The 26,225-nt window shown below is 35.5% G+C and overlaps 3 protein-coding genes across 6 annotated transcripts; 2 read left to right on the plus strand and 1 right to left on the minus strand.

Annotated features, from left to right (window-relative positions):
• The first annotated feature begins 4,387 nt into the window (after nucleotides 1–4,387).
• LOC106164625 (epithelial sodium channel subunit beta) lies at nucleotides 4,388–10,509 on the plus strand. Of its 2 annotated transcripts, none has more exons than XM_013542594.3 (10): nucleotides 4,388–4,764; nucleotides 5,694–6,132; nucleotides 6,445–6,551; nucleotides 6,791–6,954; nucleotides 7,194–7,307; nucleotides 7,658–7,793; nucleotides 8,397–8,469; nucleotides 8,762–8,819; nucleotides 9,118–9,273; nucleotides 9,855–10,509. In XM_013542594.3, exons 1-10 carry the CDS (start codon nucleotides 4,620–4,622, stop codon nucleotides 10,041–10,043), a joined length of 1,581 nt encoding a protein of 526 aa, XP_013398048.2. In that variant the 5' UTR covers nucleotides 4,388–4,619; the 3' UTR covers nucleotides 10,044–10,509. The 2 variants fall into 2 exon arrangements, with proteins under 2 accessions (XP_013398048.2, XP_086863782.1); XM_087007656.1 differs by lacking the exon at nucleotides 4,388–4,764 and adding an exon at nucleotides 5,074–5,293.
• On the minus strand, nucleotides 10,027–14,347 carry LOC106158728 (uncharacterized). 2 transcript variants are annotated; one of them, XM_013542607.3, is made up of 5 exons: nucleotides 13,813–14,347; nucleotides 13,453–13,650; nucleotides 12,800–12,850; nucleotides 12,446–12,494; nucleotides 10,027–12,173 (listed from the first exon to the last, which is right to left on the minus strand). In XM_013542607.3, exons 1-4 carry the CDS (start codon nucleotides 14,095–14,097, stop codon nucleotides 12,471–12,473), a joined length of 558 nt encoding a protein of 185 aa, XP_013398061.1. In that variant the 5' UTR covers nucleotides 14,098–14,347; the 3' UTR covers nucleotides 10,027–12,173; nucleotides 12,446–12,470. The 2 variants fall into 2 exon arrangements, with proteins under 2 accessions (XP_013398061.1, XP_086863796.1); XM_087007670.1 differs by having other exon boundaries at nucleotides 13,453–13,669; nucleotides 13,813–13,959.
• A 407-nt stretch (nucleotides 14,348–14,754) lies between these two features.
• Nucleotides 14,755–26,120, plus strand: LOC106164604 (metal transporter CNNM4). Of its 2 annotated transcripts, none has more exons than XM_087007643.1 (6): nucleotides 14,755–16,262; nucleotides 17,841–17,984; nucleotides 19,726–19,857; nucleotides 20,596–20,838; nucleotides 21,674–21,883; nucleotides 24,779–26,120. In XM_087007643.1, exons 1-6 carry the CDS (start codon nucleotides 14,837–14,839, stop codon nucleotides 24,814–24,816), a joined length of 2,193 nt encoding a protein of 730 aa, XP_086863769.1. In that variant the 5' UTR covers nucleotides 14,755–14,836; the 3' UTR covers nucleotides 24,817–26,120. The 2 variants fall into 2 exon arrangements, with proteins under 2 accessions (XP_086863769.1, XP_086863760.1); XM_087007634.1 differs by having other exon boundaries at nucleotides 14,763–16,262; nucleotides 21,674–22,158.
• Nucleotides 26,121–26,225: the final 105 nt, after the last annotated feature.

Raw genomic sequence — 26,225 nt, forward strand, 5'->3', positions numbered from 1 at the left:
AATCATACGTGTTTTTTTTAAATAAAATCATTAGACATCTAGTACTTGCACACTGCAATTATGTTTAGGTGACAAGCGCCTACATTGTTTCGCGCAAAAAGTCTGTTGCACTTATATTGCAGAGCATAAATTTCACCCCACAAGGCAAACGTGTATTTTACGATTCACTCAAGACTAACGTCTCTTTTGTGTTTGACTTTCAGTAAATCAGTCTGCTTCTCTATTTAATGCATTATAAGGTAAGTGAGAACAAATTGAATTTTTTTTATATTTCTCTTATAAATTATTATTATTATTTATTTTTTTTTTTTTGCAAAATGGGAAATGGAAATATGAAGGGCGTCAGATTCAAATGGAATTCAATTCTGAGTGGAAGCTGAAATCTAGTTACAAAGAACAAATTTGGATTCGAAATAATGTTAAAATGATGTCAACGAATGTCAAGAAAATACGTTGATTTGCGTAAAGCGTGAGGGAAGAGAAAATGGAGCGGTTTTGTAAAAATGACAATTAATTGTTCTCGTTTACAACTGTCCAGGTTTACTTTCTCATCAAAGAATTGTACGCACTTGCATTTTCAAATGTTTGCCATATCTCTAACAACAAACACAAAAGAGCAAGACCTTTTTCCCTTTTGTGAAAAGATCAGCGCCATTTATTTTGGAGCAGAGGTCACTCACCCGATTGACCGTGACATATGTTAACATATAATATTTCCAGGCAGCGTCCTTTTCTTGGAAAATTTGCTTTGAAGTAATTTGTATAACACATGTTTTGCAATAACACATCTGGAAACATATATTCTTCATGTTTATGGGTAACTGGAATTCAAATGGAATGTGCGAGAAATCCTTAATGCATACCCATTTTCATGCAAAAAATGTTTTTTCTCGTGTAATTTCGAGAAAAACTGGGATGAAATAGTAGTTTTTTGCATGTCCGTCTTTCTTATATGTGTTGAACTTGTGTTGCACGACTACGTTTATAAGAACAAAGCAACAACAGCAGCAACGACAAATACTTGTATTTCCTAGAATTTTATTGTTTGCGCTTCGTCCGCAGTAAGACTCGTTTTTTAATTTTTCGTTATTATCACATACTTTTTGAACATAAAAAATTATTACGTTACTATTTACTTAACTTTGTGAAAAGCACAAATTGCAATGTCAGAACGACACAAACATCCATAGAGACAACACTTGTAACGGAAAAAGAGGAAAACAAAGAAACTTTAATATCGTAGCATAATTGCTTTTGACCAATGTTTTTAGGGCAGGTGAATCTTTTTCTAGGTACCTACATGTTTTACAAAGACATGCCAACTTCAACTTAATATTTTATTCCTGACCATAATCACATTGAGACAGAAATAAGCCATCACAATTGAAATCCTTCCCAAGGGGACTGGAGGAGGATCTCAGTTGACACATAATACTGAAATAAAAGTGCTGCTGTCAGGGAAGCATATTATATGTTATCATGTTTGTACACTACGTTACACTCAGATTCAGGAAAAAAACTGCTATTCCAGATGTACAATTTCACATTAACTAAAAAAGGGAAATGAACCGCGAATACAGTCAATGTGGACATGGTAGATAACATATATGCTATGTTAATATACAATTTCTCAATCAATAATTAGCAATAGCTTTGCGTGGTATTACACGAAAAACAGAAAAAAAATTGCAACTTTTACGGTGAAAGTCGGTGCTGAAACGAGAGGGAGAATTAAACAGAGAGATATTGAGAAAGAGGGAGTGGAGGAGAAGAGAAGGAAGGAAAGGGGATGGAAGGGAAAGCTTTTTCAATGAATTATTTGATGATATATGCTGCTAAATAGATAAATATGCCCCCCTTGTTCCTTTTTATAAGAAGTACACTGATGTCCATTCTCTGCACATGTTGTAATAGTTTCGAATTTAGGTTATTGTCCACGATTTAAGTTTTACATTCGTCATGTTCAAAATAGCTAATATTTGGTTTGGTGTTTTTTTTTTCAGAAAGTGAAAATTATGTCTTTAACTTAATTTTCAAGTATTATGATAATTTCTCTGATGTATTGATCAACCTGTCGCCTATCTGTTTAAATAAGCAACATTGAAAGGAATGAAATTATTTTTATAGCTAGCACCATGGTCAATTCAATTTTGGTAGTTATGCATTAAAATATTCATTAAACATAGTTGTATACACTGGATAGAGACATAAACATTAATCTATTATGAATTATTTAAACTCTGTATTACTGCCTCATGTATCATTGTCATTTATAATACGTACACGTACATCTAGGCTTATTGGCATGTATATCTGCAAGGCGTAAATAATTTTAATAGTGAATGTATAAATAATGCGTGTTTAGGATAATTAAAAACCAAATATATAAAAAATCAACTCTCAATTATCTTTATAGGCAAATTCGGTTATACCTCTTTAATATCATGAGGATGGAACTTCAAGTAGACTGTTTCTGACAGGTGACCGTAGATAGCTTCATTATTTATTATTTTACCTGTGAAACACACTCATCAGTCACCGGTGTAGAAAAATGGGGCATTTCTGAAAGTCCACTGGTCGTACTTTAAAGCAATTTACTGTCATACATATACGGCTGTTACACATTCACGGTACAGTGTGTAGATATTCGTCTTCAGAAAAGTTTTTTTTTTCTAGACGGGGAGCCTGAGAGGGGATGTCAAATACAAAGCATTGGTGATTTTAGGGAATAAAAAGCTTTTTCGTGGGTTCAGCTGTAAATTTCTCCCACTTACCAAAACAATAACGGTTTCGGATTTTCTGTATCGATTCCAAAGGAAATCCTGTCAACGTAGGAGCGTCGAAATACCAATAATAGACAATTGACAACTACTGACGTACAGCAGTTATATTTCCGCGTATAATGTCATTTCGTACAAATGAATGCAAGAGAATGTTGTTAATTAAGCACACTGCGTTAATATCACGAGTTTTTGAATAAAGTATTGAGTTTTTGAATGTACAGAAAGGATCAGTGCAGTTCGCAGGACAAAAAGCCCATCAAGGTCAGGCTATCGGTTAAATACGTCCATAAATCTGAGAACTTTGAAGTGGCGAGATATGATAGATAATATCGACTTGTAGAGAGGATAAGTCTGTAACTATGGCAAGCACATTCATAACATGTAACACTGCATTGTTTTCGTCTCAAAGTCGTGATTCTCCATGAGAGAAAATTACAGGGATACGTGTCTGATCAATAAATTTAATCCACGTAAAAAGGCATCGGGCAATTTTACGTCTTTTTATGCTCAACTCGTACAAACACCCAAATTCGAATAGCTTTTCATCGCAGCAAATCGAAAATGGTGCAAGCAACTGAAAAGGTACATAAAATGAGTAAATGAAAAGAGGCAAATTTGCACTTTTCGTCAATCTAATTTTTTCTGTTACAGTATCAAAGTGTTGGCCATAAGATGGCATGCCGTTTGTTTGTTTAGGAATGATGTAAGATATTCACAATGACTTTGAATTCGTCAAATATGGGGACATACATGTAAAAGGTGAATTCTATTAAAATTAGCTCTACACATAGAAGTTTGCTGTCATATAGAGCAGTGACGTGTTTATTTGTTTCGGTATCAACGCTCTTATTATTTTAAAACGCTCCGACATATTGTTTTTCATTTGATTACATATGTCTGTTCAATATTCTAAAAACGGGATTGCTAGGTCGACCACCATCACTTTAAGAAGAAGTGAATATATTTGCAAAAAAAAAAAAAAAAAATCTCAAGTAGAAATAAAACATACAATGCTACAAGTAAATGTTAGCTGGATAGGGATATAAGTCAACCAACTGTTTCGAGGGGGGGGGGGGGATACTGCCACAAAAATAGTGACTATCACAAAAATGATAATCACTAATACATTCAAATATCAACTGTTATTTCTGTTTGCCAAGCGCTTTAGATAAGTGATATTTTGATACAGTGCACGGTATGCTACAGCAAGGTAGACGAGGGGCAGTGATTTGGGTTTGAATTCGAAGCATGGGGAGTTACCCGCATTGCACAAAGCATTAGTTATATTCAAGACAGGCTTGTTATTCTATTTTTATTTCTGTGGTTTACAGTCGCTGAGGTGAACACTACAAGCAGGAAGAACAAACACATCTTTAATAAACTAGTTTATACCGCGGCTAGCAAAAATACGTGTCACAAAAGTAACACATGTACGTTTTATTGTTGCCTACTTTCTTTTCAAGCAACTGTATTGGCGACGGACGTATAAGCACATGTTATCTTTTGTGCTCAACTATTGATCTTTTCAATTATAATGTTCCGATCTGTTGACATTATTGTATAGGTGTGTGACGTGTACGGTGTACCTATTTCAACAAACACAACGCACCTTCGCTAAATATATATACATACTCAGTATTAGGACCATTCCCTTGTATCATTTCCATAGGTTTGAGGTCCGCGACAGTAAAATCAGGTGTGACGGACATTAGGAAAGGGACAGAGTTTCTCTGAACCGTTCAGTATTATTAGATCGACATCCATGTTTACAGTCCGTGCTTGAATACCTTGGGATCAGTGAGGAAAAGGGACAGTAGTCTGATTATTTGCTACACGATGACGACTAAAACAAAATTCTTTAGATATGACGTCCCGTCCGATTTTGATGAGGAAAACGACACGCTGACATACTATGTGCTATGGAAAGGTCTGAAGGAGAGGACAACATCACATATCATACCACAAGTAACTAATGCCAAAGGTAAATGCTTTGCTTAGTTGAAATAAGATATGACGAAACTTTACATCAAGCAATGCATCTGATCGCTCATGATCAGAATCCTACTGTTCACGTAGATGGGAAAATTCATGCTTTGAAAATACTAATAGCCAAGTCAAAGTGAAAATAGATTGTATATAAAGATGCAATTTGCCCAAGACAAAGAAATAAGATTATCTACATGGTACATGTACGTGAAGGCACCCATGAAAGAGCACGGCGTGAACGTTGTGCACCTCGCAAGTATGGTTGACATCGACGTGATACATGTACACATGTATACTGTACGTAGATAAAATGTAAAATCCAGGGAGAGAGGACTACAGTGGGTCACGTATCCTTTGCTACCCCCTTCTCCCGCTCCCATAAAAATAACAGAACAAGTATAACTATACAAAGTACGAAGTATTTTCCCTAGCCCCGTGCCCAACATATCGAAGGTCCTACATTCTTTCATATGCTAGAAGAAGCAAAGCAACAAAGGTTTAATCCTGAGCCCCCACCCTCTCAGGTAATTGTGAAAACTTTATTTGATGTTTTGGTAAAATCTTTGCAGTAAAGTTTAATATTTTAAAAGACCAGTACTTCAAAAAGTTTGAATACGTGTATTCATAGTCTTTTATTAGCCTGCTTTCCCTGAGAAAGTCAACACCATTCGGTACGTATACAAATAGCCCTATAGAGGCCAGAGCAGACCTATTTCCGATGTCTCATATTGCGGTGACTGTGTCGGTAATATTACTACTTTTATAAAGCTTTGCTTTGCACCAATATCGGATCATTTCTGGTACTAGTAGATACTGGGTTAACTGGATACGTTTACGGAATTTATATACTTTGCACTGATTATGAAAATGTTTGTATCCACAAAAGATAAAATTGATGAAGATATTATTTTTATTCTATTACAGGCATCTTTAAACATTTCTTTTGGATACTCATAACACTAGCTACGCTTGTCGGACTGGGATACCATTTATACACAATGTTCTACAAATTTTTCGAATATGACGTTGGCGTTAAACTAGAAATCACGTCAAACTCAACGTTGAAATTCCCAGCAGTTACCGTTTGCAATGAAAATGCTTTTCGGAAATCGGCCCTGCTATCCAGCCCTTCTAAATTACCTACACTCGATGCCTTTGTTACCAATGGAACTGTACCGACTTCTGGCTTCAACTCTTCGCTGATTGATTCTGAGTTAGGCGGGCGTAGTAATCGTGCAACGCTTATAGACAAAACATTGGAAGACATTTCGGAGTTAACAACTGGAGAAAAACAAGCAATTGGTCATCAAAGGTCTGACTTCATATTGGACTGCGAGTACGGAGGATACTCTTGCAACGGAAAGTAAGATTGTTTTGTAAAAAAGTATATGTGACATATACGTAGATCTGAAAATTATACGCACTTAAAAGAATTTAGACCTTTAATTGTGGAATATGTATGTATCCTATAGGTTAACAGTGTACGTATGTCAGCAGCCTATGTCCATTCGTCCACCACCACCTCGACTCTTTGTATTTTCTCTCTCTCTCTCTCTCTCTCTCTCGAGAGAGAGAGAGAGAGAGAGAGAGAAAGAGAGAGAGAGAGAGAGAGATCAACAATTGTGGACTTTCCATAGTTCTAATAATTAATAATCGTTTTACTGCTTACTCACAGGACATTCGAGTCATTCTACAGCACATACAACGGGAACTGTTTCATTTTCAATTCGGGATGGAATAATTCATCAATTCTTCGGGCGACAGAATCTGGCCCAAATTTCGGTAAGGTGTACCTGTATAGGAATTTACATTATGTGTATATATGTGTGTGTTTATATGTAAATGTCAATGTTTATTTGCTTGACTACATTTCGCATTCTAGATAATAAACTGTTGACATTACTTGCTTTGCTCCAAATCGAACAAGTACAACAGTTCAACGAATTGCTTTATTATATTTCTACCGATACCTTCCAATGACCATTCAATTAATTGTTTCTTTTCCTCAACGTGTTTTCCAGGTTTGTCCTTAACGTTTAACATCGAGCAGAGCGAATACGTGGGTGACCTCACTCAGACAGCGGGCGTGCGAGTGCTGGTACACGACCAGAACGTGATGCCTTTCCCCGAAGACCAAGGTTTCCTCGCTGCACCGGGCGAGATGACATTTGTTGGAATAAAAATGGTAGGTCAATAGCTTTTAATGGAAGCAGAGTACTCGAGGACGCAATCATTTTGTCAAGCATGACGGATTGGATCAAGAAAAGTAATTTACAAAAGCGTTATTGATATTAAAGTTATCAGGAAACATCCGTGATGATTAGATTTGGTTGATTTTCCTTACACTGCGTGTCGGGACTATGGCACAGTTTTATCTATATAATGGACGATGTTGACATTTATTCGCCTTTTGCTCTACTTCAGGTCGAGATAGATCGGTATGGTGGAAGATATACCACATGCAAAAAAACAGACACATTCAACATAACTGAAAATATGTACCAGGCTTTGTACCCTAGTGTGGGATACAGTCAAAAAGTACGTTCCTATTACTTTACATTAATTATACGACTGTTATGATCTTTGATTGTCGTCCAGTATATAAAATAATCACGAATTGTGGTCAAACCCAGGCATCATATCACTCCAATACATTAATTAGTTTAGATGATTACTTAGATACAAATAATGTAGCTATGACAAATAGAAATATGGGGTCTAATCACTTTTGCGTAAAGCAGAAAATATTTTTCTAATCGTGTAAATAGTAATGGGGCAGTTAAATCGCCGCCTGGCTCGCTGTTGATGTTACAGATCCAACAGATGAATATCTAAGGTGTATTTTATAACATGTACCTTTAATGTGTTTTATACTTTTGTTTCTCTAGGCATGCAAGAAAACATGTTACCAGCGGACTGTGATAGAAACGTGTAAATGCGCCCTGTCTATTTACCCAAGAGTTGAGACGCTTTTCGACTCCACGACGAGTGTGCGGACATGCGACTCCTTGAATGCAACGGACGGTAAAATATTTTCTTCCATTTACGGATACACACATGTATTATGTTAAAAATAGTTGAACTCGACTTTAAACAATTGACGCAATAAAATGAATGTAACTATCTATTTGATGAATTTCGTTCAAACGCCAGGCGAGAAAAAAGAGAACAGAACAGATCTAATTGCTGATTTTTTTCAAATACTTCTTTAATTAATAGGGACTAAGAAGATTTTACCCTCCCCCCCCCCCCCCCCCCCCAGGATCAAAAGTGATTTTCCACCACAACAATTTTATCATTTACTTACATGCATTATTCTTGCTGGTGGCTACTGCAAATTTTTGTAGCATTAACATCGCAATAACATTAACTTAGATAGAAATCTTATAAGTAGCATGCATCCAACAAATTTCCTTTTTTCCCTTCTTTCTTAATCTTTCATTTTATTTCATTTTATTTCTTATGATTTTTTTTTTTTTTTGCATTATATAGATTATTGAAGTTATGGATCACTTTCTTTTTTAGTTTTGTGTATTGTTAACTGCTGTATTACGCTTAAACTTTAAATTAGGCATAGATCTATAGAGGTGTACAAATTGCTTTCACAAATATTGTTCCTTTTGTCAGTGGCCTGCACGGTAAAGGTCCAAACCCAGTTCATCAACGGAGAACTGAATTGCTCCTGTATTCAGCCCTGTTCGTAAGTACTTTATCCATTTTGATATCATACGAGGAAGAACAAATCGCCCTCTTGCGCGCTCACGCTTTTTTTTTACAAGTACACCCACACATCCCATGAAATATCAACATGTACATGTGTATCCCAGAAAATAATTCATGTTTATCATAAAACGACACCTAATCTCATACACAGGAAAACATCAAAATTTACATAATCCAAGTCTAGAAAAAGACATCACAAGTAGTTTGTTGTTGCTTTTCGCCTAAAAATATCAAATATAATATTACTATATACGTTTCCTTTTTTGCAGGGCAACATCATTTTCAATTGACACCTCTTCAGCGTACTGGCCCTCGGACGAATATGCAGTGAGTAGTAAAAAGAGAAAAAAACTAATACATAAATAGCTAGATGACAAAAAGAATGTTATATGAAATGAGTTAGAGTTGAGTATATTCATCTTACAAGCGTGAGTTAGTTTTATTACCAGTGTTTATACTTGTATATCTGTGTACATGTATGCCAACAGATAAGTTTAAGACGTTTTTAACTTTTTACTGTGTTACCTGTGCCGGTGGTAATTTACTTCATATCAGAAGAAATGCGATACTAGTAAACTAAAATCAATAACTATATTGATGCACGTACTCGCCTTTTCTATTTCAGACGGAATTTCTCAGCAACTACAACTCAAAGTCCTCGATCGTACGTAAAATTTACAACACCTCGGGAAGTGCCGGTGTCATGAAAAATCTTGCAAAAGTTCACATCTTCTACAAGGATCTAAATTATGAGTACATATCTGAATACGTTTACTATGACGTGAGTATTAAAGGGACTGCTTCTTGTATTTTAGTGGTTTTTCTTTTAAACTATGAAAAACGAACTCTTTGCACACAGCTGACTGCATAGTTCTTGATTTTCACAAAAATTTGCATTATTATTATTATTATTATTATTCAATCCTTGGCTTTACATTTGAATTTCTTCTGTTGACATAGGCCTATACTAAAGTTTCTTACGATTTCTACTTTTTTTTTTTTTTTTTTTTGGGGGGGGGGGGGGGTAGAGATCGACAGGTGCGCAGCAAGTTAACCTCTTAGACATAGCACTTGTATTAGAAATTTTAATATAAAAATACTTTTATTTCAGCTAACAAGACCCCACGATCTTTTAACTGTTCTAGTCAAAATACAAAGCACCAGACCATATAAAGTTACAACTCACAGAAACTTACATAAACAACAGGCCCTTTTCATAGAAGTTTCATATCATATTCTTAATATCTAATAAGTAAGGGTTATTACTAGTTACCTGTACAAGGTACACATCATAATGCACTTTTAACAAACATCATCACGTAATTCTTATTTTGAAATTCAAATAGCATTTTCTTCTTTCAGAGTATCCAATTTCTATCAGATTTTGGGGGAGCATTGGGACTGTGGCTTGGATGGTCCGTGGTGACATTTTTTGAATTCTTCGAACTATTTATGGATGTACTTGCATTTAGTTGCCGGTGCGGAAGAAAACGCAAAGTCAGCAGATCATCAGTGAATGACATAACATTGAAAGAAAAGGCATCATTTTAATAAATGATAAAGTGAAAATTCCATGAGCGTCATGTGCAATGTAATTGTGCATCATTTATATACATATATACATGCATGGGCAAGCCATGCCCAATTCCATTTCAGAAATAAAGCAATCGCCCATCATCTTCCATCACCCATGTTCCCCAAAAGAGAGAAAAGACACCATGTACTTGAGGGGTCAAATAATAACGAGGATTTTCATTACAACAAATATACCTTGTTGTTTTGTATGTAAGCTGATCGTTACTTTTTCCACAGTTTCCATTTTGGCTAATGTGTTTATAATATGTAAAGTACAGGCCTGATAACAGCATCAAGAAAGTAGATAAAATGTAATTTCTTGGTACAAGTAGTATTCACCAACATGCAGACATGTGTTTTTCACTGTGCTTGAAGATGTGGAAACAGAAAATCTAAGAAAAATATGTTTAAATATTTTTGTAATAAAACTGATGAAAACTTTTGAGTTGTCTTATGTGTGTGTTTTGCCATATGTTTGTTATGCAAGTTATATATATATATATATATATATATATATATATATATCCCTTTTGATGGGAAATGAAATCTAAAGCAAAGGGAAGAGATGAAAGTGCAGGTCCCCCCCTCCAACGAAAATAATATTCTAAGAGTGACATACACATCTATTAGCCAATGTTGTAATAACAAAAAAGATTAAGTGAAAGTATAAGTTCTAGAATACATATATCATAGGAAATCAAAAAGTTTTAGATCTCATAGATTTTTCCAGCCAGATGGTATAATGTACCATACCTGAGGTTCATTAATGTATTAGGTACTGATTCCATGCATGATTATACTGCTCTTTACAATTGTTTACTTACAAAGCTGTGTGGAAGAGACATACAGGTACATCCTTCCCTCCCCCCTTTCTTGGGATTCAGCTTTACCTGGACAACACATCAGTCCTTACCAGACCAGTTTTGATGGAAGATGTTCTCAAAATTGGCTATATAATCTCCTCCATCGTCCACACAATTCTCCATACCTATCCCCCAGCATCTTCCACCTATTTCCCAGCTATGCTGAAGAAACACCTTGAGAGTAAGAGATGTGCATATGATGAAGACAAGCTCGCAGCTGCTGTGGAAGGCTGTTTGGGGGTGGGGTGGGGGGGGGGGGGGGCAAGATGCCCAGCTCTTCTGATCTGGTATCAATGACAAGCAAACAAGGTGGAACAAATGTGTGGGGTTGGAAGGTGACTTTACTGAAAAATAAGGCATCACAAAAAATATTCTGCTTTTTCAGTGTGAGACAGACTCAAAACATTCTGTTGTTGCCACTTTAACATTAAATATAATAAATAGTGTGTGTGTATGTACATACCTGTATACATTTGTGTACCAAATGGATAAAGTATACTATCTACCAAAAATCTTTACATAATGGACCAGAATAATGCTAGGTGGTGCGCAGAAGCTTTCAATGATGAAAACTATGGAACTTGAATCTGTCTGTCCAAAACTAAATGCCCATTTAACAGGTTGAAACACTAGCTTCCGTGGCAATCACAAAATTTTGGTAATTTTCACAAGTCCTAGTTTTGATCATCTCTGCTTTCATCTCTAATTTGTCTTTGTACCAAACCACCAATTGCAACCTGACTCCCCTTTACACTTTTTAACTCATATATTTCTGCCATCAACCTCAGGGAATTGCCCTGGGGTTGCAAGGTTGTGGAGGACCTTAGGCATTGGGCAACCTGGAGTGCTTGAGTATTTTCTGACTCTTTTTTAACTTTCATCAGTCCTACCCCAGTCAGCCAAAGAACATGTCCAGAAAATAAATACCTGGGAATGAGCAGTCAACTTTTTTCCATAGGGTAAGCATCACTGATAATGAACCAGATGGTCCTTGCCATCCTTACAAGAAGGGTGAATAAGTGCAGAATAAAACAGCCATGGACTTGGTGGTGCGTCTGGTTGACACAATAAATAATTCAGATACGCCAGCCAAGATCTGCAGACACTGCAACTATAACAGCTACTGAAGATTCCTTTTATAACGACCTTCCAATGGGTCTCTCCATGAAATTTGAAACAAATTATCAACTGTGGATGGAGTAAGGAGGCTGGTAAGGTCTCTGCTCTCATATCAATGAAGTTTCTAATCCAAAGAAACAAAGGCACAATAGTGAGATAATACCATTATCTGTTCAAATGCATATCAAAGAAACGAACATATTTAAACAAAATTTAACATTATCTTCAAGTGACAATGTTTTATATTTTAAAATACCCTTCAACAAAAAGTTGAATATGAACATGTTATAAAAAATAGATATTTTTGATAATGACATGTAAAGATCATCAGATCCCTTGCAGATTCCTTAAAAAGATCTTGACTGTTGACTTAAACAATGGATTTTATTACAATACCTCAAAATAACTTTGCTTTGATTCTTCACGCCACAACTTGGACTTGAGACTATGGAAGGAAAAGTGCTCATGTAAAATTTATCAATGAATATACCAGATTATGTACCCAATTTACAGCAAAAATACAATTCTTAACAATAAAGATACATGTGTGTGTTAGATTATTGAATAAATTCTTAATTTGATATACAGAAAATGCATAACAGTACTTGAAAAAGACAATGGTTTTAAAATCTCAAAATGTTTGAAAGTGCTTTATTTGAAAACATTACCACTTTACTTTAATTTGGGGAGTCCCCCTCCCCCCCCCCCCCCCCAAAAAAAAAAATTCAGTACAATGATACAAGAACATACCTTTTTCAACCTTTTTCTTTGAACTTTGTCCGTTGCACTTCTTCTCTTTACCTGAAATGAATACAGCTCATTACTTTTAACTACTGAATACCATCAACTGTGACAATTACATACATTGTGAGACTCGGCGTAATTTTCTCTACCTCATGTTAAGACAAAGACTTGAATGAACCAGGACATCATATAGTGTACATGTATATCTTATAACAATAAATACCCAGTAGGTGGTTACTATCAACCAGAAGCTTATTCCCAGGTCAAAATGATCTAAAATTCAAAACTTTGTGCTCAGTAAATATGTCACAATCACTGCTGACACCTTTCTATAATTCTGAGACAAATAAGCTCCATTTGGAACCCTGTAATGAGAAACCTAAGGGTATGGCAGCGAGCTCTTACAGTTTGATTTCATCTTATTCAACTCAAAAGACAGAAATCTAAACCATGTAAGGATAATTTAAAAAAAAAACAGCTGGCCAGCACTGCCCTACATGTACCAAAGAATGGAGGGTGAAGTTTTACATCACTACTCAAGTGACAGTTGTACTGTACAAGTATTAAATACTAGTATGTGTACAAACAGACTTTTACAGGGATCACAGCTAAATACCAGTGCTTCTATCTTCCTGTCTATGTATTTTCTAGCACCTTACCTGTGATTCTGAATTGACACTTTCATTTTTCTCCTTTGATTCTTTTTCTGCATGTAATACTGGTTCATAATCTGTCTCTTCTGTCACATAAGGCAAATTTGTAGACATGGTACTCAATTGGAGCAACGCCTCCGCAGCATCGATCCGATTTTGATGCAAGACTGGAGCTATCTTCTTTGAACGTTTTAGCTTCCGAATCTGCCAATAACATATGGACCTTTGGTATCAAACAAATATGTACAGAAAAAAATATATGAAATTCGTGTTTTCATATAAAAAATTGCTACAAAGTACGAGTACTCGATCCTAAATTAAATACGTAATGATGCGGCAAGAAATAAATGTAAATTCCGAACTCACCTGTTGTTCGCACGCAGCAGCAGCAGGTATAGGGTCTGGATGATCCTTGGTAGGCCCGTTTCCTCCCACAAAATGCTTACTACATATAAAAGTAGATTTTGTCACTCTTGCTACGTTAAACTGTTCAGTCGGACGACCGCAGGCGCGTATCCACTTTTCACACTGTTCCCTTTTTGTAATAGGTTTCGGAAATGGTATGAAAAAAGTACCTTGCATTTCAGGTCTGTCAGGAAAACGAGTGTCGTTTTTGCACGTTCCATAACAACAGTGTTTGATATAAACCATGCTGGTTTATCAACGGCCTGTTAGAGTATGCTGAATGCTAAAAAACTTCCTTGTAGACCACGCCGACCTTTCCCCACGGAAACAACACGATGTCTGACTTCCGTATCGTTTATAAATTATGCGCGCGCATTGTAGCTATTCCATTGCGTTTGTGCTGCTTCTAAGTCCTGTAGCCAGGGGTCTGGAGAGGGGAAAGAGTTCTCTCAAATCAGTTGCTGGTTATATCAGACTAATTAAGACCCATCAAAACATGTCTTTATATAGGTTCCATCAGACTAATTAAGACCCATCAAAACATGTCTTTATATAGGTTCCATGTTAGACCAAGGAGTTATAACTCCTTGGTTAGACTACATGTAATCTGTTTAACTGGGACTGCTTAATTTTCTTAGGAATATATGCTTACTATGATTCCTATAGAATTTTGTTCCCGCAGTATTTCCATAGATTTCCCTATAGGATTCCTATATTATATTTTTACGTTCGGGAACACTAAAAGAAATATTCAAGTACATTTGTAGGGCGATAGAGGTAAACAAAGCCACATGGTAAGTCATGTGACAGATCGTTTTCTGGGTCATGTTGAGTAAAAGATGACAAAACTAAAGTTGCTTTAAATAATTATCTAAGCTTAACTTTTTCTCCTTTAAAGGAACAAAACATTTAAATTAACCATTTTATAGGTTGTGTTAATGAAATTTAATGTAATTTTATAGCATACTTTTACACTTTTGGTGATATGTTGCAACTCTCGATTAGGGTTGTCATGATATGTCAAGGTCAGAAGGTGGCACACAAGATGGCGGATTATGGAGGGAGACTTCTGCAAACCGTTTGTATTTTCGTTATTTTGCAGTGTGGCACGTCTTTAAGCATCCCCACTGAAGCTGATATCATTTATGGAATCCGTCTGGACTCTGCAGACAATAGCAAAATGCAAGGCGACATTGCATCTTTGGAGGCAGATAAGTTTGGTTCGCTGAGAGTGTTTGGTCGCAATCTCTCCCTGAGCACCACTCTATCTTTCACAGTCAGTAACGGAACCAGAGGTTCCGATTGCAGTGATTTCGGGCGTACTAACGCTTATATGTTAAGTGACGTAAATACTGATTCCACAACAGCTGTAGTGCGTGTGAAACTTCCACTTTCAGGAGAAAGGACTTACTATATCTGTGTAAAAGAAAAATATAGGACTTCAGACACAAACGATAATGGAACACAGGAGCATACACGTTGGATTCACCAAGGGAGCGAGTCTTGGCTGCAGATAGGCACTTACAAAGTGGAAATAGAACAGCCTCTCATGCCTCTCTGGCTGCAGATCTGCATTGTAGCAGTTCTGTTAGTATTGTCTGGAATTTTCAGTGGTTTGAATTTGGGATTGATGTCTCTGGATCCTACAGATTTAAAAGTTGTACAGAAAGTAGGTTCAAAAGCTGAACAAAGATATGCGAAGGTCATAGCTCCTGTAAGAAAGAGAGGAAATTTTCTCTTGTGTACTCTGCTTCTAGGCAATGTCCTGGTAAACAGCACCTTGGCAATTTTATTTGAAGATTTAACTTCTGGTCCCATTGCTGTGGTTGCATCCACATTGGGTATTGTTATATTTGGGGAGATTATTCCTCAGGCCATATGCTCCAGGCATGGATTGGCAGTTGGAGCCAGGACAATATTACTTACCTATATCTTCATGGTAATTACTTTCCCATTATCTTTTCCAATAAGTAAAATTTTGGACCTGATTCTCGGAGAAGAATTAGGTACTGTGTACAATAGAGAAAAACTGAGAGAGCTTGTCACTATGACCAAAGATTACAATGAATTGGCAGCTGATGAAGTGAATATCATCACAGGAGCATTGGAATTGACTAAGAAAACCGTTGGTGATATTATGACAAAGATAGAAGATGTGTACATGGTAGACATAAATGCAGTTTTAGACTTTGAGACTATGTCCACTATTGTGAAAACAGGTTACACAAGAATCCCAGTATATGAGGAAGAAAGGCCAAATATTGTGGCCCTGTTAAATGTGAAGGATTTGGCATTTGTGGATCCTGATGACAAAACCCCTCTGAAAATTGTGTGCAAATTTTACAACCACCCCATGCTATTCGCCTTTGAGGATTCAAAGTTGGATGCTATGCTTCAGGAGTTCAAGCAAGGTGCTTTTCATTTTCTTTATCATTCTCACTTTTGAAAAAAAAAACATAATACTACACAGCTTATCATGACTAAATGATGTTACTTTTTCTTTCAGATTCAAAATTGATAAACATTATCTACAGGTGGTCATGTACTGTATGAACATTGCAATTTTATTTCATTAGACATCATTAACAATTCGTGCAGTGTTGAATGTGTGTTTTTTTATCAGATGCTGATATTGTTATCATAGCCATACAACACATCTGACCTTTATGCATTTTTTAACTTATTATTTGATAATCCCCAAGTACCATTCATCAGTCATTTTATTTGCAGCTATCATATCGTATCGTATCATATCTGCTGACAACTGACCTATGTATGTTCATGTATATGCCCCACCATGTTCTTATCTTAAATATCGCAACTTGTTATCTGTTTGTTTCCCAGGCCATCAGTGTTATTGATTTAACATTGCCTAGTTTGAAAAAAGTCTTTCTAAGTACCCTGGGAAATATAAGTCACCATGAAAATGTGTAACTGGAGATTGTTCGTGAACTTAGATTATAGGGGAAATTTTGAAATTACCTGAAGTGTAGAAAGTTAGTTCATCTGGATATGAAGGATCAGTTCATGTCACAGAGGTCTTTTGTACACTGATAACCCATTAAAAATCTTATACCCAATGTAACTGCTTAGAATTATCAGATATATGTTCAGGGTGGTATTGAGACTGTTGTGTTTTTAGGCACATTTGGCTGAAACTGAGGCTACGTTGAAAATGTTTAAACCAAAAATTGATTGGGTTTAAACTTCAGTTCAGAAGTGCATGATTTTAGCCCCAAGGCTTGTTATATTATCTCTTTGTAAATTGTGAGTTCAGGGTTCATCAAGGAGAATGATGGGCAGGGTTTTTGATTTTTTCCTTTTTTATTAAGAAAATTAATGCATCCTGTTTTTTTTTTTTTTTTTTTTTTGGCAGATTCATTTTAATGAGAAAATTCCCTAGTGTTATGTACAGTTTGTAGCTGATGGAGGTTATTGCATTTTTTAACCTGGAAAGAAACAAGATGAATTACAGAATGAAGTAATTTGGTCAAATTATTTATGATGCAAACTTTTACTTACGCATATTTGCACCATCAAGAGTAAAAATCTCACAAGCAAGTATTACGTGAAAAGAGTGTCATGTCAAATGATTTTAGTACTAGTACTCTGAAGTCGGCATTAGACTCTCATTACTCCAGAATTAAAACATAATGCCTGTTTTAGTTGGAGGTAATTGTATGGGTTTAGTTAAAGCAATCAATCAGTATTTGTATTTGGTATTTGGTTTCTTGTTTTGAATAGATCAATTAGTGCTCAGTAACAAAAGGTTAAAAAAGATAAATTTCCTTTCATATGTGGTGGTATTTGGAATGCTGATGCCCTGTGAAAATTGAATGTATTTTCCCCAAGAGAATGTTTGGCTAGTTTTCCCTCTCTCCCTCTCTCCTTCATATCCCAAGTGAACTACCAGTTACTTTAATAGAAGGCATAGGAATTTGTATTATTTATATCAAAAATAGATATTTTATCTTTCTTTTTCTCTGCAGGTCATTCTCATTTGGCCATCGTTCAGCGTGTAAATACTGAGGGCGAAGGAGATCCATTTTATGAAACTGTGGGTTTGGTCACATTAGAGGACATCATAGAAGAGATTATCCAATCTGAGATTGTGGATGAGACAGACACTGTTAGTAAGTACCATTTTGATCTTTAGTAAAAAAAAAAAGTGAAGGTCTTTCTTTTCAGAGATTATATTGTTAAGGAAGGAGGAGGGGGGGGGGGAGAGAATAGAGCATGGTGAGTGTTGATAGTAAAATTAATTGTTGGCAAAGGGAGGATGGCAAATTAAAGAGAAGTGGTTATTCTGACTTATCTGACCAACTATTCAACTGATGAACCTGTACAGTTTACCTTGTCTATGAAGAAATCAATGACAGGAAAGACGTCATCAATAAGTAATGGGCTTGGTCTGTAGTACAGCAGGCATTATTTTTAATCACTATAACAACATGTTATTCTGTCACTTTTGGAACAGTGTAGTATTATGTAATAGTCTTTTGGTGGTGTCAGTGCTGATTTCTGTAGGAACAAGGTAATATAAAGTGTTATTGACACAGCCATTTTAATTCTTGTTTTCATTAAATAGTATCCACTGGTATCATGTCATTCTCTGAGATAGACTTTTCAGTTGTATATGTACAGGTGTACATAAAGTGTAGCATTAATGAAGCAGCAAATTATAAGTAGTGAAAGTGGAAGTCCTAGAGCTTAAGAATTCAACTGTGCACGCATGCAGCTGTCATCAACAAGTTTAGAAAATCTACTGTCGTTAAAATGCCAAATTGCAGAAAGATTACACTTATTCTGAAGAATTTGATGCACGTGTCTTATGTGCCTATTTAGTTTGCACAATGATATACAAATGACAGAAATGGGTCCATCTTAAAAATTCATTTTAGGAGAAATGTGGGCCAAGGTATTGATCCCTTGGGGGTTAAGTAAATATCTTGAACGCACGTGAAGTTGGAATATATTTATATGTGTCCGTGATGTTTGCAATAGCAAGTACAGTTCAAGTCTTGTTTGGAAATCCAATCAATTGTACGCATTAGTGCTTTGAACAGAGTCTAAGTAGACTCCAGAGATTAGCACCTTCTGAAGATGTTATCGATCACACTTTCAGGAAGATTCACATTGAAGGTAGAAAGATTGGTGAACTCCAAATAGTGTGATAATATAAAAATAATCATATTGTCATGAAATGTCAGATATTGATTTTATGAGCATTGATTGAATGTTGTATTGCACTTGATGATACTTTTACAGGTCAATGAAGTTGCCACTGGGTATTGAAAGAAAAGTATCAGAAACGTGTTCTAAATCTGCACCACATGCAAAATCCTTAAAGAAATTTTAGATGCAATTTATTTGATACCCAGTGTAAGCTATTGAAATCTCATTTATTTGTTTAGAGCTGCATCCGCTGCATTGTAGGCTCTAAGGTTCAGATAGAATTTTGATCTTCTTTTCCAACTAATGAAGTGAATGTGATTTAAACATATCCTTTCACTGTTAATTGATTGGCAATCAACAAACTCTCTACTCCCTAGGTCTTAAATGTACATCTGTTGCTAGTGTTAGGCCACTTAATATTGACCACAAATTTCATTAACTCCAGACAAGGTCAAAGAAGTTATCAATATTGTTATCTAAGAGTTAGTATTGAAATCTCCTAGAAGGCATATCCATGTACATATAAGATTGATTGAGTAGAAACTTAAATGATTAACGTAAAGGTCACCAAAAAGCGTCTGCTTTTAAAACCCTCTGAAGTTATATAACTGTAAATAACATTGCTTATTGACTCTTCTCTACTCTTTACATCACTGTTTATAATGCTGATGTGAATATTATTATTATTATTATTTCCAGTTGACAATCGTAACAAGAGGTGTCTGGACAAGAACAAACGTGATTTCTCATACTTCAACCAGCCAGATGCTTTCCACAAACCCACCATTTCCTCACAGCTGGCTCTGGCAGCATACCAGTTCCTATCTACAAGTAACAGAAACCTTAAATTTTGTTTTTTTTTACAATTATTTGTATATTTTATTATTTCGTTAACTATTTATGGTAGCTTGTTCATTTATAAGATCATCTAATTATTTACTCTTTTTCTTTTTTTTTACTGCTTATTCATTCATTAAAATTTATTTTTAAAAAAATGTTGATTTATTAGTGGGGGCCGTATTGTGCAGAATAATCTGTTTGTAGAAATCACTGCTATTTTGGTTAGATATTTACAGTTTTACTTATGAAAAATATGATCAGGGATATGTATCTGTGGAAATGATACAGACTAACTTCTAATTGATACACAATCCCATGAATCATATACATTGCTATTGATTAACTTCCAAGGCATGAAACACAATAAATCAATAGATTTTGCAGATATCTATTGTTATTCAGAAAGCATAGCAACATGAACACTCAGCACTTTTTTATTGTTTGAGACAAAGGTGCATTTTTCAGTGTCATACTATATTCACCTCCAACTTTTCCTTTATAATACAAATGTATTGATGACTTCACTCATTTTAAAGGGTAAAAGTTATGCAGTAATGCAGGTAAAAGTTGCTTTCTGTAACATGATTTGAGTGGGGCTTATATGACACTTTTGATAAATTGAAAATTATATTAAAGGTCATGAGACCTCAGTTACCAAACAAAACAAACAAAATTACACGAGACCCACATATACATGATATAAATGGAAGTTAAATTTTTTCATTTTAGCCGTGGAGCCATTCAGGGAAGACTTCATCTCTAAGCACGTCCTGCAGCGCTTGATTCGACAAGACATTGCAATAAACCATGTCTACACTGAAAACAGCAACAACTTCATCTACGTGCGGGGTAAAGTGGCCGACTACTTTGTTCTGCTTTTACAGGGAAAAGTAGAGGTCGAGGCAGGCAAAGAAAACATGTTGTTTGAAGGGGGTCCTTTCATGTACTTTGGAATACAAGCTCTCACCAATGGTAGGATCTTATAGCAAATTTATTGCACCTAGACTCAGTCCTGATATTTTGAAGAGTATGCTGCTATGATGTTTTGTTATTTTTTGTGTTTTGTATCTGCAAGCACCCACAATTAATAAAAATCTTGATCAAAGAAGTAATATAGAAATAATTGACCTGGGAATCAAACCTAGAAACAGCACTTCACATTATCAATACATATTTGACAAGTAAATTATTGTGTAGCAGGTTAATATTTTACAATATCCCAGGCACATTGATAAGGTGCTGATAAGTTATTTATTTGGTAGGCACAGAGGTGATCTTACATAAGCCTAGGCTTCTATGATTACCCACTTGTATAGAGATGATACTTGATAATGAAGTGCTGTTTATGATAGCCTGGTCTCTCTGTAACATGAGAAAATTATAAGCAAGTGCTAAACACATTCTGATATTTGGCTGAGAAATAAAAAAACTTAATGCCATGTCATTACAAGTATGTTTCTCGCCACATTGATTATTGATTGAGATAATCAACTTTTTGTTTTGGCTAAGTTATTAAGCCATTTGGCTTTAAATATTTTTCTCTTGGGTTGGCAAAGAATAACGTTCTGTTTGAAGAGGCCAGACTGATACTACTAGCTGCAAAGAAGACAGCAACTGGGGTCAAATATTGCACACACCAATGTTTGTTGTAACATTTAATGATACTGACATCTTGTATGATTGCTTGAAATGAAAATCAAAATATATTGGTACACCGAATTTTATGGAATCCCTGTAAATATTACAACACAATATATATTTAAATAAAAATGAAGTTAAAGGAGATTAATTTTTATTCATTCAACAGCAAGCAGCCGCTCCCTTCCAAAACATCCCAGTCTTAGCAGCATCAGCAGTACAGACACAGCAGCATACAACCGGCCAGCACACTATGTACCAGACTTCTCAGTGAAGGCCACCATGAATCTGCAGTACTTGAAGATCACCAGGGCACAGTATATAGCCGCCAGGAGGGCCACCATGGTAGAAAGACACCCCCGGAGCCCAGCAGCAGCAGGTAACAATACCCTAACGGATGACACCTTTGCTAAAGAGTGGAAGCGTGCTCACTCGCATGAATCCCCCGTGACTGTGCATGCATCACAGGAGCATGACTTGAACAAGTCGTTTGAAGTGTCCCCCTTGGGAGAAGGCAGTGAGAGGGAGTTCACCTCAGATACTGATACTATCGACCTTAAACTGGACTCCTACAGTAATGAGATCCCCCTTACGCATGACCAGTCTAAGAACAGCAGTGAAAACACAAAGCAGGAAACCACGGAGAGATCGACAGTAAGTGCAAGTCTTTCATTTGATAGTAGCATGCCAAAGGTGGCTTTGCAAATTCAGGATACCCCAGTGTGAGAGATCATCCCTGGTTAACAAATTTGAGTAGTTTACAAAGACAGAAAGGGATGATCGGCTAGCTGCTTGCTTGCGTTGGCAATATTTACCCTCAAACCTGTGATTGATTAAGCCAAAATGATTAAGCTAAAATGATTATTCCATACGTGTATTCAATGGTGATATAGACTTAAATGTATTGTTGTATCTCACTGTGCCAATTGTTGTAGCCAGTTCTTTGCATGGGTTGTGATGAAAACTGTTCAAGATGATATTTAACTTTATTAACATAAATGTTGTTAACTGGAAATGGGTAGATTTCTGTATGAGCTGCGTACTACATCATTGTCAACTATCTCATTTAAAAAGACTTATGTTAATAAGGTGAGTTCAGAATCTTCTTCATGACCATTGCAAAAGTTTTTTTGTCAAATGTGTTGCTCAGAACTGCAAATATGTGTAGAACCCTGCTAGTTTGCTTTCATTTGTTAAAGAGAGCGGACAGGTTGCACTTTATTCCTAGAGCTGCTTTGAACTAATTCAGCTGCTTTTATATAAACTAGAGCTTGGATTCCGAGCAAGTATATATTTTTTATTTAGAGACACTTGAAACAGCTGAAGTTGATAAAGATTTGAACAGTAAGCTCACTGAACTTGGTGCTGTTCCTTTCTGTTCCCTTGAGTATATACGGATAATTTAAGTTTGTAATTAGGTCACTGACTGTTAGAAATAAGATATTATGGAAGAAAATGTTGACAAAAGCATGACATTTTATGCATGCATGTTTTAAAGTGCGTGCTTGAAGGTAGGTCTCAGTTATACAAACATATTTTTCCTCAGTAAGATTTATCCAGGTAAGGTATGCATTTGGTCATTGGCTAACAGGTATTGTTAGTAATACAGCAGATTTGCTAAGTCATGTTTATGGTAGGTATGGAGTTTTGGTGAATTTGGTCACCTCCTTAAAAATATGAGTATTATTGGTATATTAGTGTGGCAAGTATAATAATAGGCCAGAGAGGTGTAAAATATAGTTTTTGCACAGCCACACCAGTTTTCTAGTCTAGTCATTTAGATATGCTACAAGTTTAGATTTATGTGTGTTACGGGTACCCTCTACCAGGGCGACTTATAGATTTTTACGGATATTCACAGATATGTCTCTAGCTAGATAGATGGTCATTTTCAACTGAAGTCACATGACTTCACATGAATGTGAATATCCGTAAAAATCTATCAGTCGCCCTGGTAGAGGGTATGTTACGGGGCTGTGCGCACACATACCGGTACCTACACAAACATGCATGCACACACATTTATATTATTTGTTGGCAAGGTAGTGAACTTGCCTTAATTTGACTTATCTCTCCCTGTCAGATTGCTTGCCACTCAGACCTGTAAGATTTTTTGTTTAGAGCGGGAGATTTATGTAGTATTTATGAAAGGTTTAATTTGAAATGATTGCCAATATGTGATGTACCTGTGTTTAATTCCTTTAAAAAAAAACAGGTCATCACAATATTTGAAATTCCATTTTGCCATCAATTGCTTCCCACTGCCTTCCATCCCCTATGCCCATTCCTCAATGCCAAATAGCTTTTCCACAATGCCAAATTGAACATCTTTTCCTGAATGCCAAAATAAACTTATTTTCTTCAATGCCAAACTACTGAATGAATCAGTGTGAATTTGCCACTTTTGTGTTTACTAGGTTGAAAGCACATTTTGTTTGTTATTTCTGAGTTGGTTTGTTAACAGACAATTTGCTATACATATGTTAGATTATTTGATTTATTTTCAAAGACTGAAAATGGGTTAGAGAGAAACGTGGTGAAAAAATGAACAAAGCCATAGACCATGCAGAATATACAGTAAAATAAACTTTTCAATTACTTGATCTAATATGCCATTCCTCTTTGTTGAAAATATCATTTAGTCACATTTTTTTAAAATTCTTTTTTAACTTCCTCTTTAATGAAAAGAAATACAAAATATGATGCAGCGTGATGTTCTTACCAAAGCCCAGAGTGCCAACATTTGTTAGTGATTGTGTTCATAATATAAGCATTTAAGCAATTATTTTTCAGTATTGTTTTTACTTAATATTCTTTTAAATTTTAATCTTAAGCTTTAAAACACACTCATCATAAAATCTAACCAAAGAGGCCCGCCAGGATCCTCGTATTGCTTGCTTGTCAATGTATTGTTGGGTGATGGTTCTTAAAAGGTGCATGGTTATGTTGTTATGCATGTTTTTTTGGTACTCATAACCCCTTTTCTCAACTTTTGTTAGGTTATGCATGATACATGAAACCTATAGTGTATAAGATTTTTTTTCAAGTATGTTGTGTTCACTTACAATAAGAAAAGTTTCCAAATGTTCTTTTATATTTACTTGGGTATTTGCTAAATTGCTTGACCATTTATGTTCCATGCTGGTCATGTTTGTAAATGAGACTTATTGAGTTGGTGCAGATGCGTATAGTGCTATATCATTGTGCTATAGCTGCCAAAGTTTTTGATAATTTTATGATTAATGCATTGTTCATTTGTTTTGTTTTCTTGTAGCTGCTGTAAGCAAAGATAGAGAACATGGCGATGAGTAAAATATGAAGAGCTTTGATTAACTTAATGCTGGATATAAGAAAATGAAGAATGTAACATGGTTTGTGATTGTAAGACTTCTGTTAACTGAACTCCTTCTACTATAATTAGTTTTAGCCAAATCAAATGCTAACAAATGCAAAAAAATATTCTTATTTGGCTAAGTAAAATGTGAAAAAATATTTTGGCCTTAGTTTTGATTAATACATTTCAGAACTTTGATTTGGCTAAAATTAAAAATTATGTAGCTTTTTGATTAAAGAAATCCTATCTTTCAGTGAGCCTAGAAAAAACTTTTTTCCCAAATAATCTCTTTTCATGATAATTATAAGTCATTTGTTCTTCCCTGTAACTGCATTCACACAAGGGGCTGTCTGACAGTAGAAAGTGACTAAAACATTCTTTTGGACAGAAAACAGCATACTCACTTGGATGCTCTGCTGTGCAGAGTGCTTCTGCTCATTGTATTGGTTCTGGATGATGTTTTGAATAGCAATTCAGTCAGTTATTTGTCTTAGGTGTCCCCTGTGTGAATGCATCAGGGAAGTGTCACCCTGAGGGTGAGAGAACTGCTGTTGGCCTTTCCTTCATATTACAGTTTCATTGACGTTATGTTATATAGAGGAGGAGGCAGGGTCAGTTGTCTGATCATCAGGGTGAGAGGTGTTTATAACTAGGAGGAGATTCAATGACATTGCAGGTCAAAGGTAATGATTTAAAGACCACTGGATGTCGGTGTTAAGTCTTGTTGTCGAAATTTTAACCTAAACCAGTAGTTACACAGAGTAGCAATTGTACTTAAACTTGACAAAGACAGGAATTATACAGTTATTGAAACAAAAATTATCTAATCATAATTCAGCTCAAACTTTGTTTAAGTTAAACATAATGAAAATATGACTTCAAACAATAGCTAATATTTCAGCGGTATGTTTTTCTAAAACAAGAATTGCAGCATTTCTTATTTGAAAACAAGATACGTATATATGCTATGTTTTTTATAGTTCATTTTATGGATCTAATGAAATTCGTTTTCGTATGAGAACTTTATCTAATTTTGTTGAATGTTGTTTGCAGTGTTCCTTTAATTAATCAATCATAGTTTATCTCATTTTGAGCTATGTGCTATTGTATTTTTGTAGAGATTGCACTTCTTTCTTTTATATTTGTTTATTGGGGTGATTGTCCCTAGTTGAAAAAGTGATGATGGAAGTTAATTATTTATGTTCATTGTTGTTGACAAATACACAAAAGTACTGTAAAATATTTGTTAAATATAATATTAGCAATTAAAATAGATTGTTAACCGCCTTGTCACCTTTTCTTCGAACAAGCACACTACGGACTCGATGGTAGTTTCGTACGTCGTGCATTGTATATATCACTCTCAATTCTGTACAGATATTGAAAT

This window comes from Lingula anatina, chromosome 1 (assembly GCF_051362555.1).
Source record: "Lingula anatina isolate TDL-2025a chromosome 1, LinAna3.0, whole genome shotgun sequence".
Taxonomy (NCBI): Eukaryota; Metazoa; Brachiopoda; class Lingulata; order Lingulida; family Lingulidae; genus Lingula; species Lingula anatina.

Excerpts from the sequence above, each read along its gene's own strand:
- LOC106164625 (XM_013542594.3), top strand. The coding sequence starts at position 4,620 with ATGACGACTAAAACAAAATTCTTTAGATATGACGTCCCGTCCGATTTT. Across the intron at positions 7,308-7,657 it reads GTGTGGGATACAGTCAAAAA|GCATGCAAGAAAACATGTTA; the intron begins GTACGTTCCTAT and ends TTGTTTCTCTAG. Across the intron at positions 7,794-8,396 it reads CTCCTTGAATGCAACGGACG|TGGCCTGCACGGTAAAGGTC; the intron begins GTAAAATATTTT and ends TCCTTTTGTCAG.
- LOC106158728 (XM_013542607.3), bottom strand. The coding sequence starts at position 14,097 with ATGGTTTATATCAAACACTGTTGTTATGGAACGTGCAAAAACGACACT. Across the intron at positions 12,851-13,452 it reads GTGTCAATTCAGAATCACAG|GTAAAGAGAAGAAGTGCAAC; the intron begins GTAAGGTGCTAG and ends TATTCATTTCAG. Across the intron at positions 12,495-12,799 it reads AAAGAAAAAGGTTGAAAAAG|TCTCAAGTCCAAGTTGTGGC; the intron begins GTATGTTCTTGT and ends TTCCTTCCATAG.
- LOC106164604 (XM_087007634.1), top strand. The coding sequence starts at position 14,837 with ATGTTGCAACTCTCGATTAGGGTTGTCATGATATGTCAAGGTCAGAAG. Across the intron at positions 17,985-19,725 it reads GGATGAGACAGACACTGTTA|TTGACAATCGTAACAAGAGG; the intron begins GTAAGTACCATT and ends TATTATTTCCAG. Across the intron at positions 19,858-20,595 it reads ATACCAGTTCCTATCTACAA|CCGTGGAGCCATTCAGGGAA; the intron begins GTAACAGAAACC and ends TTTTCATTTTAG.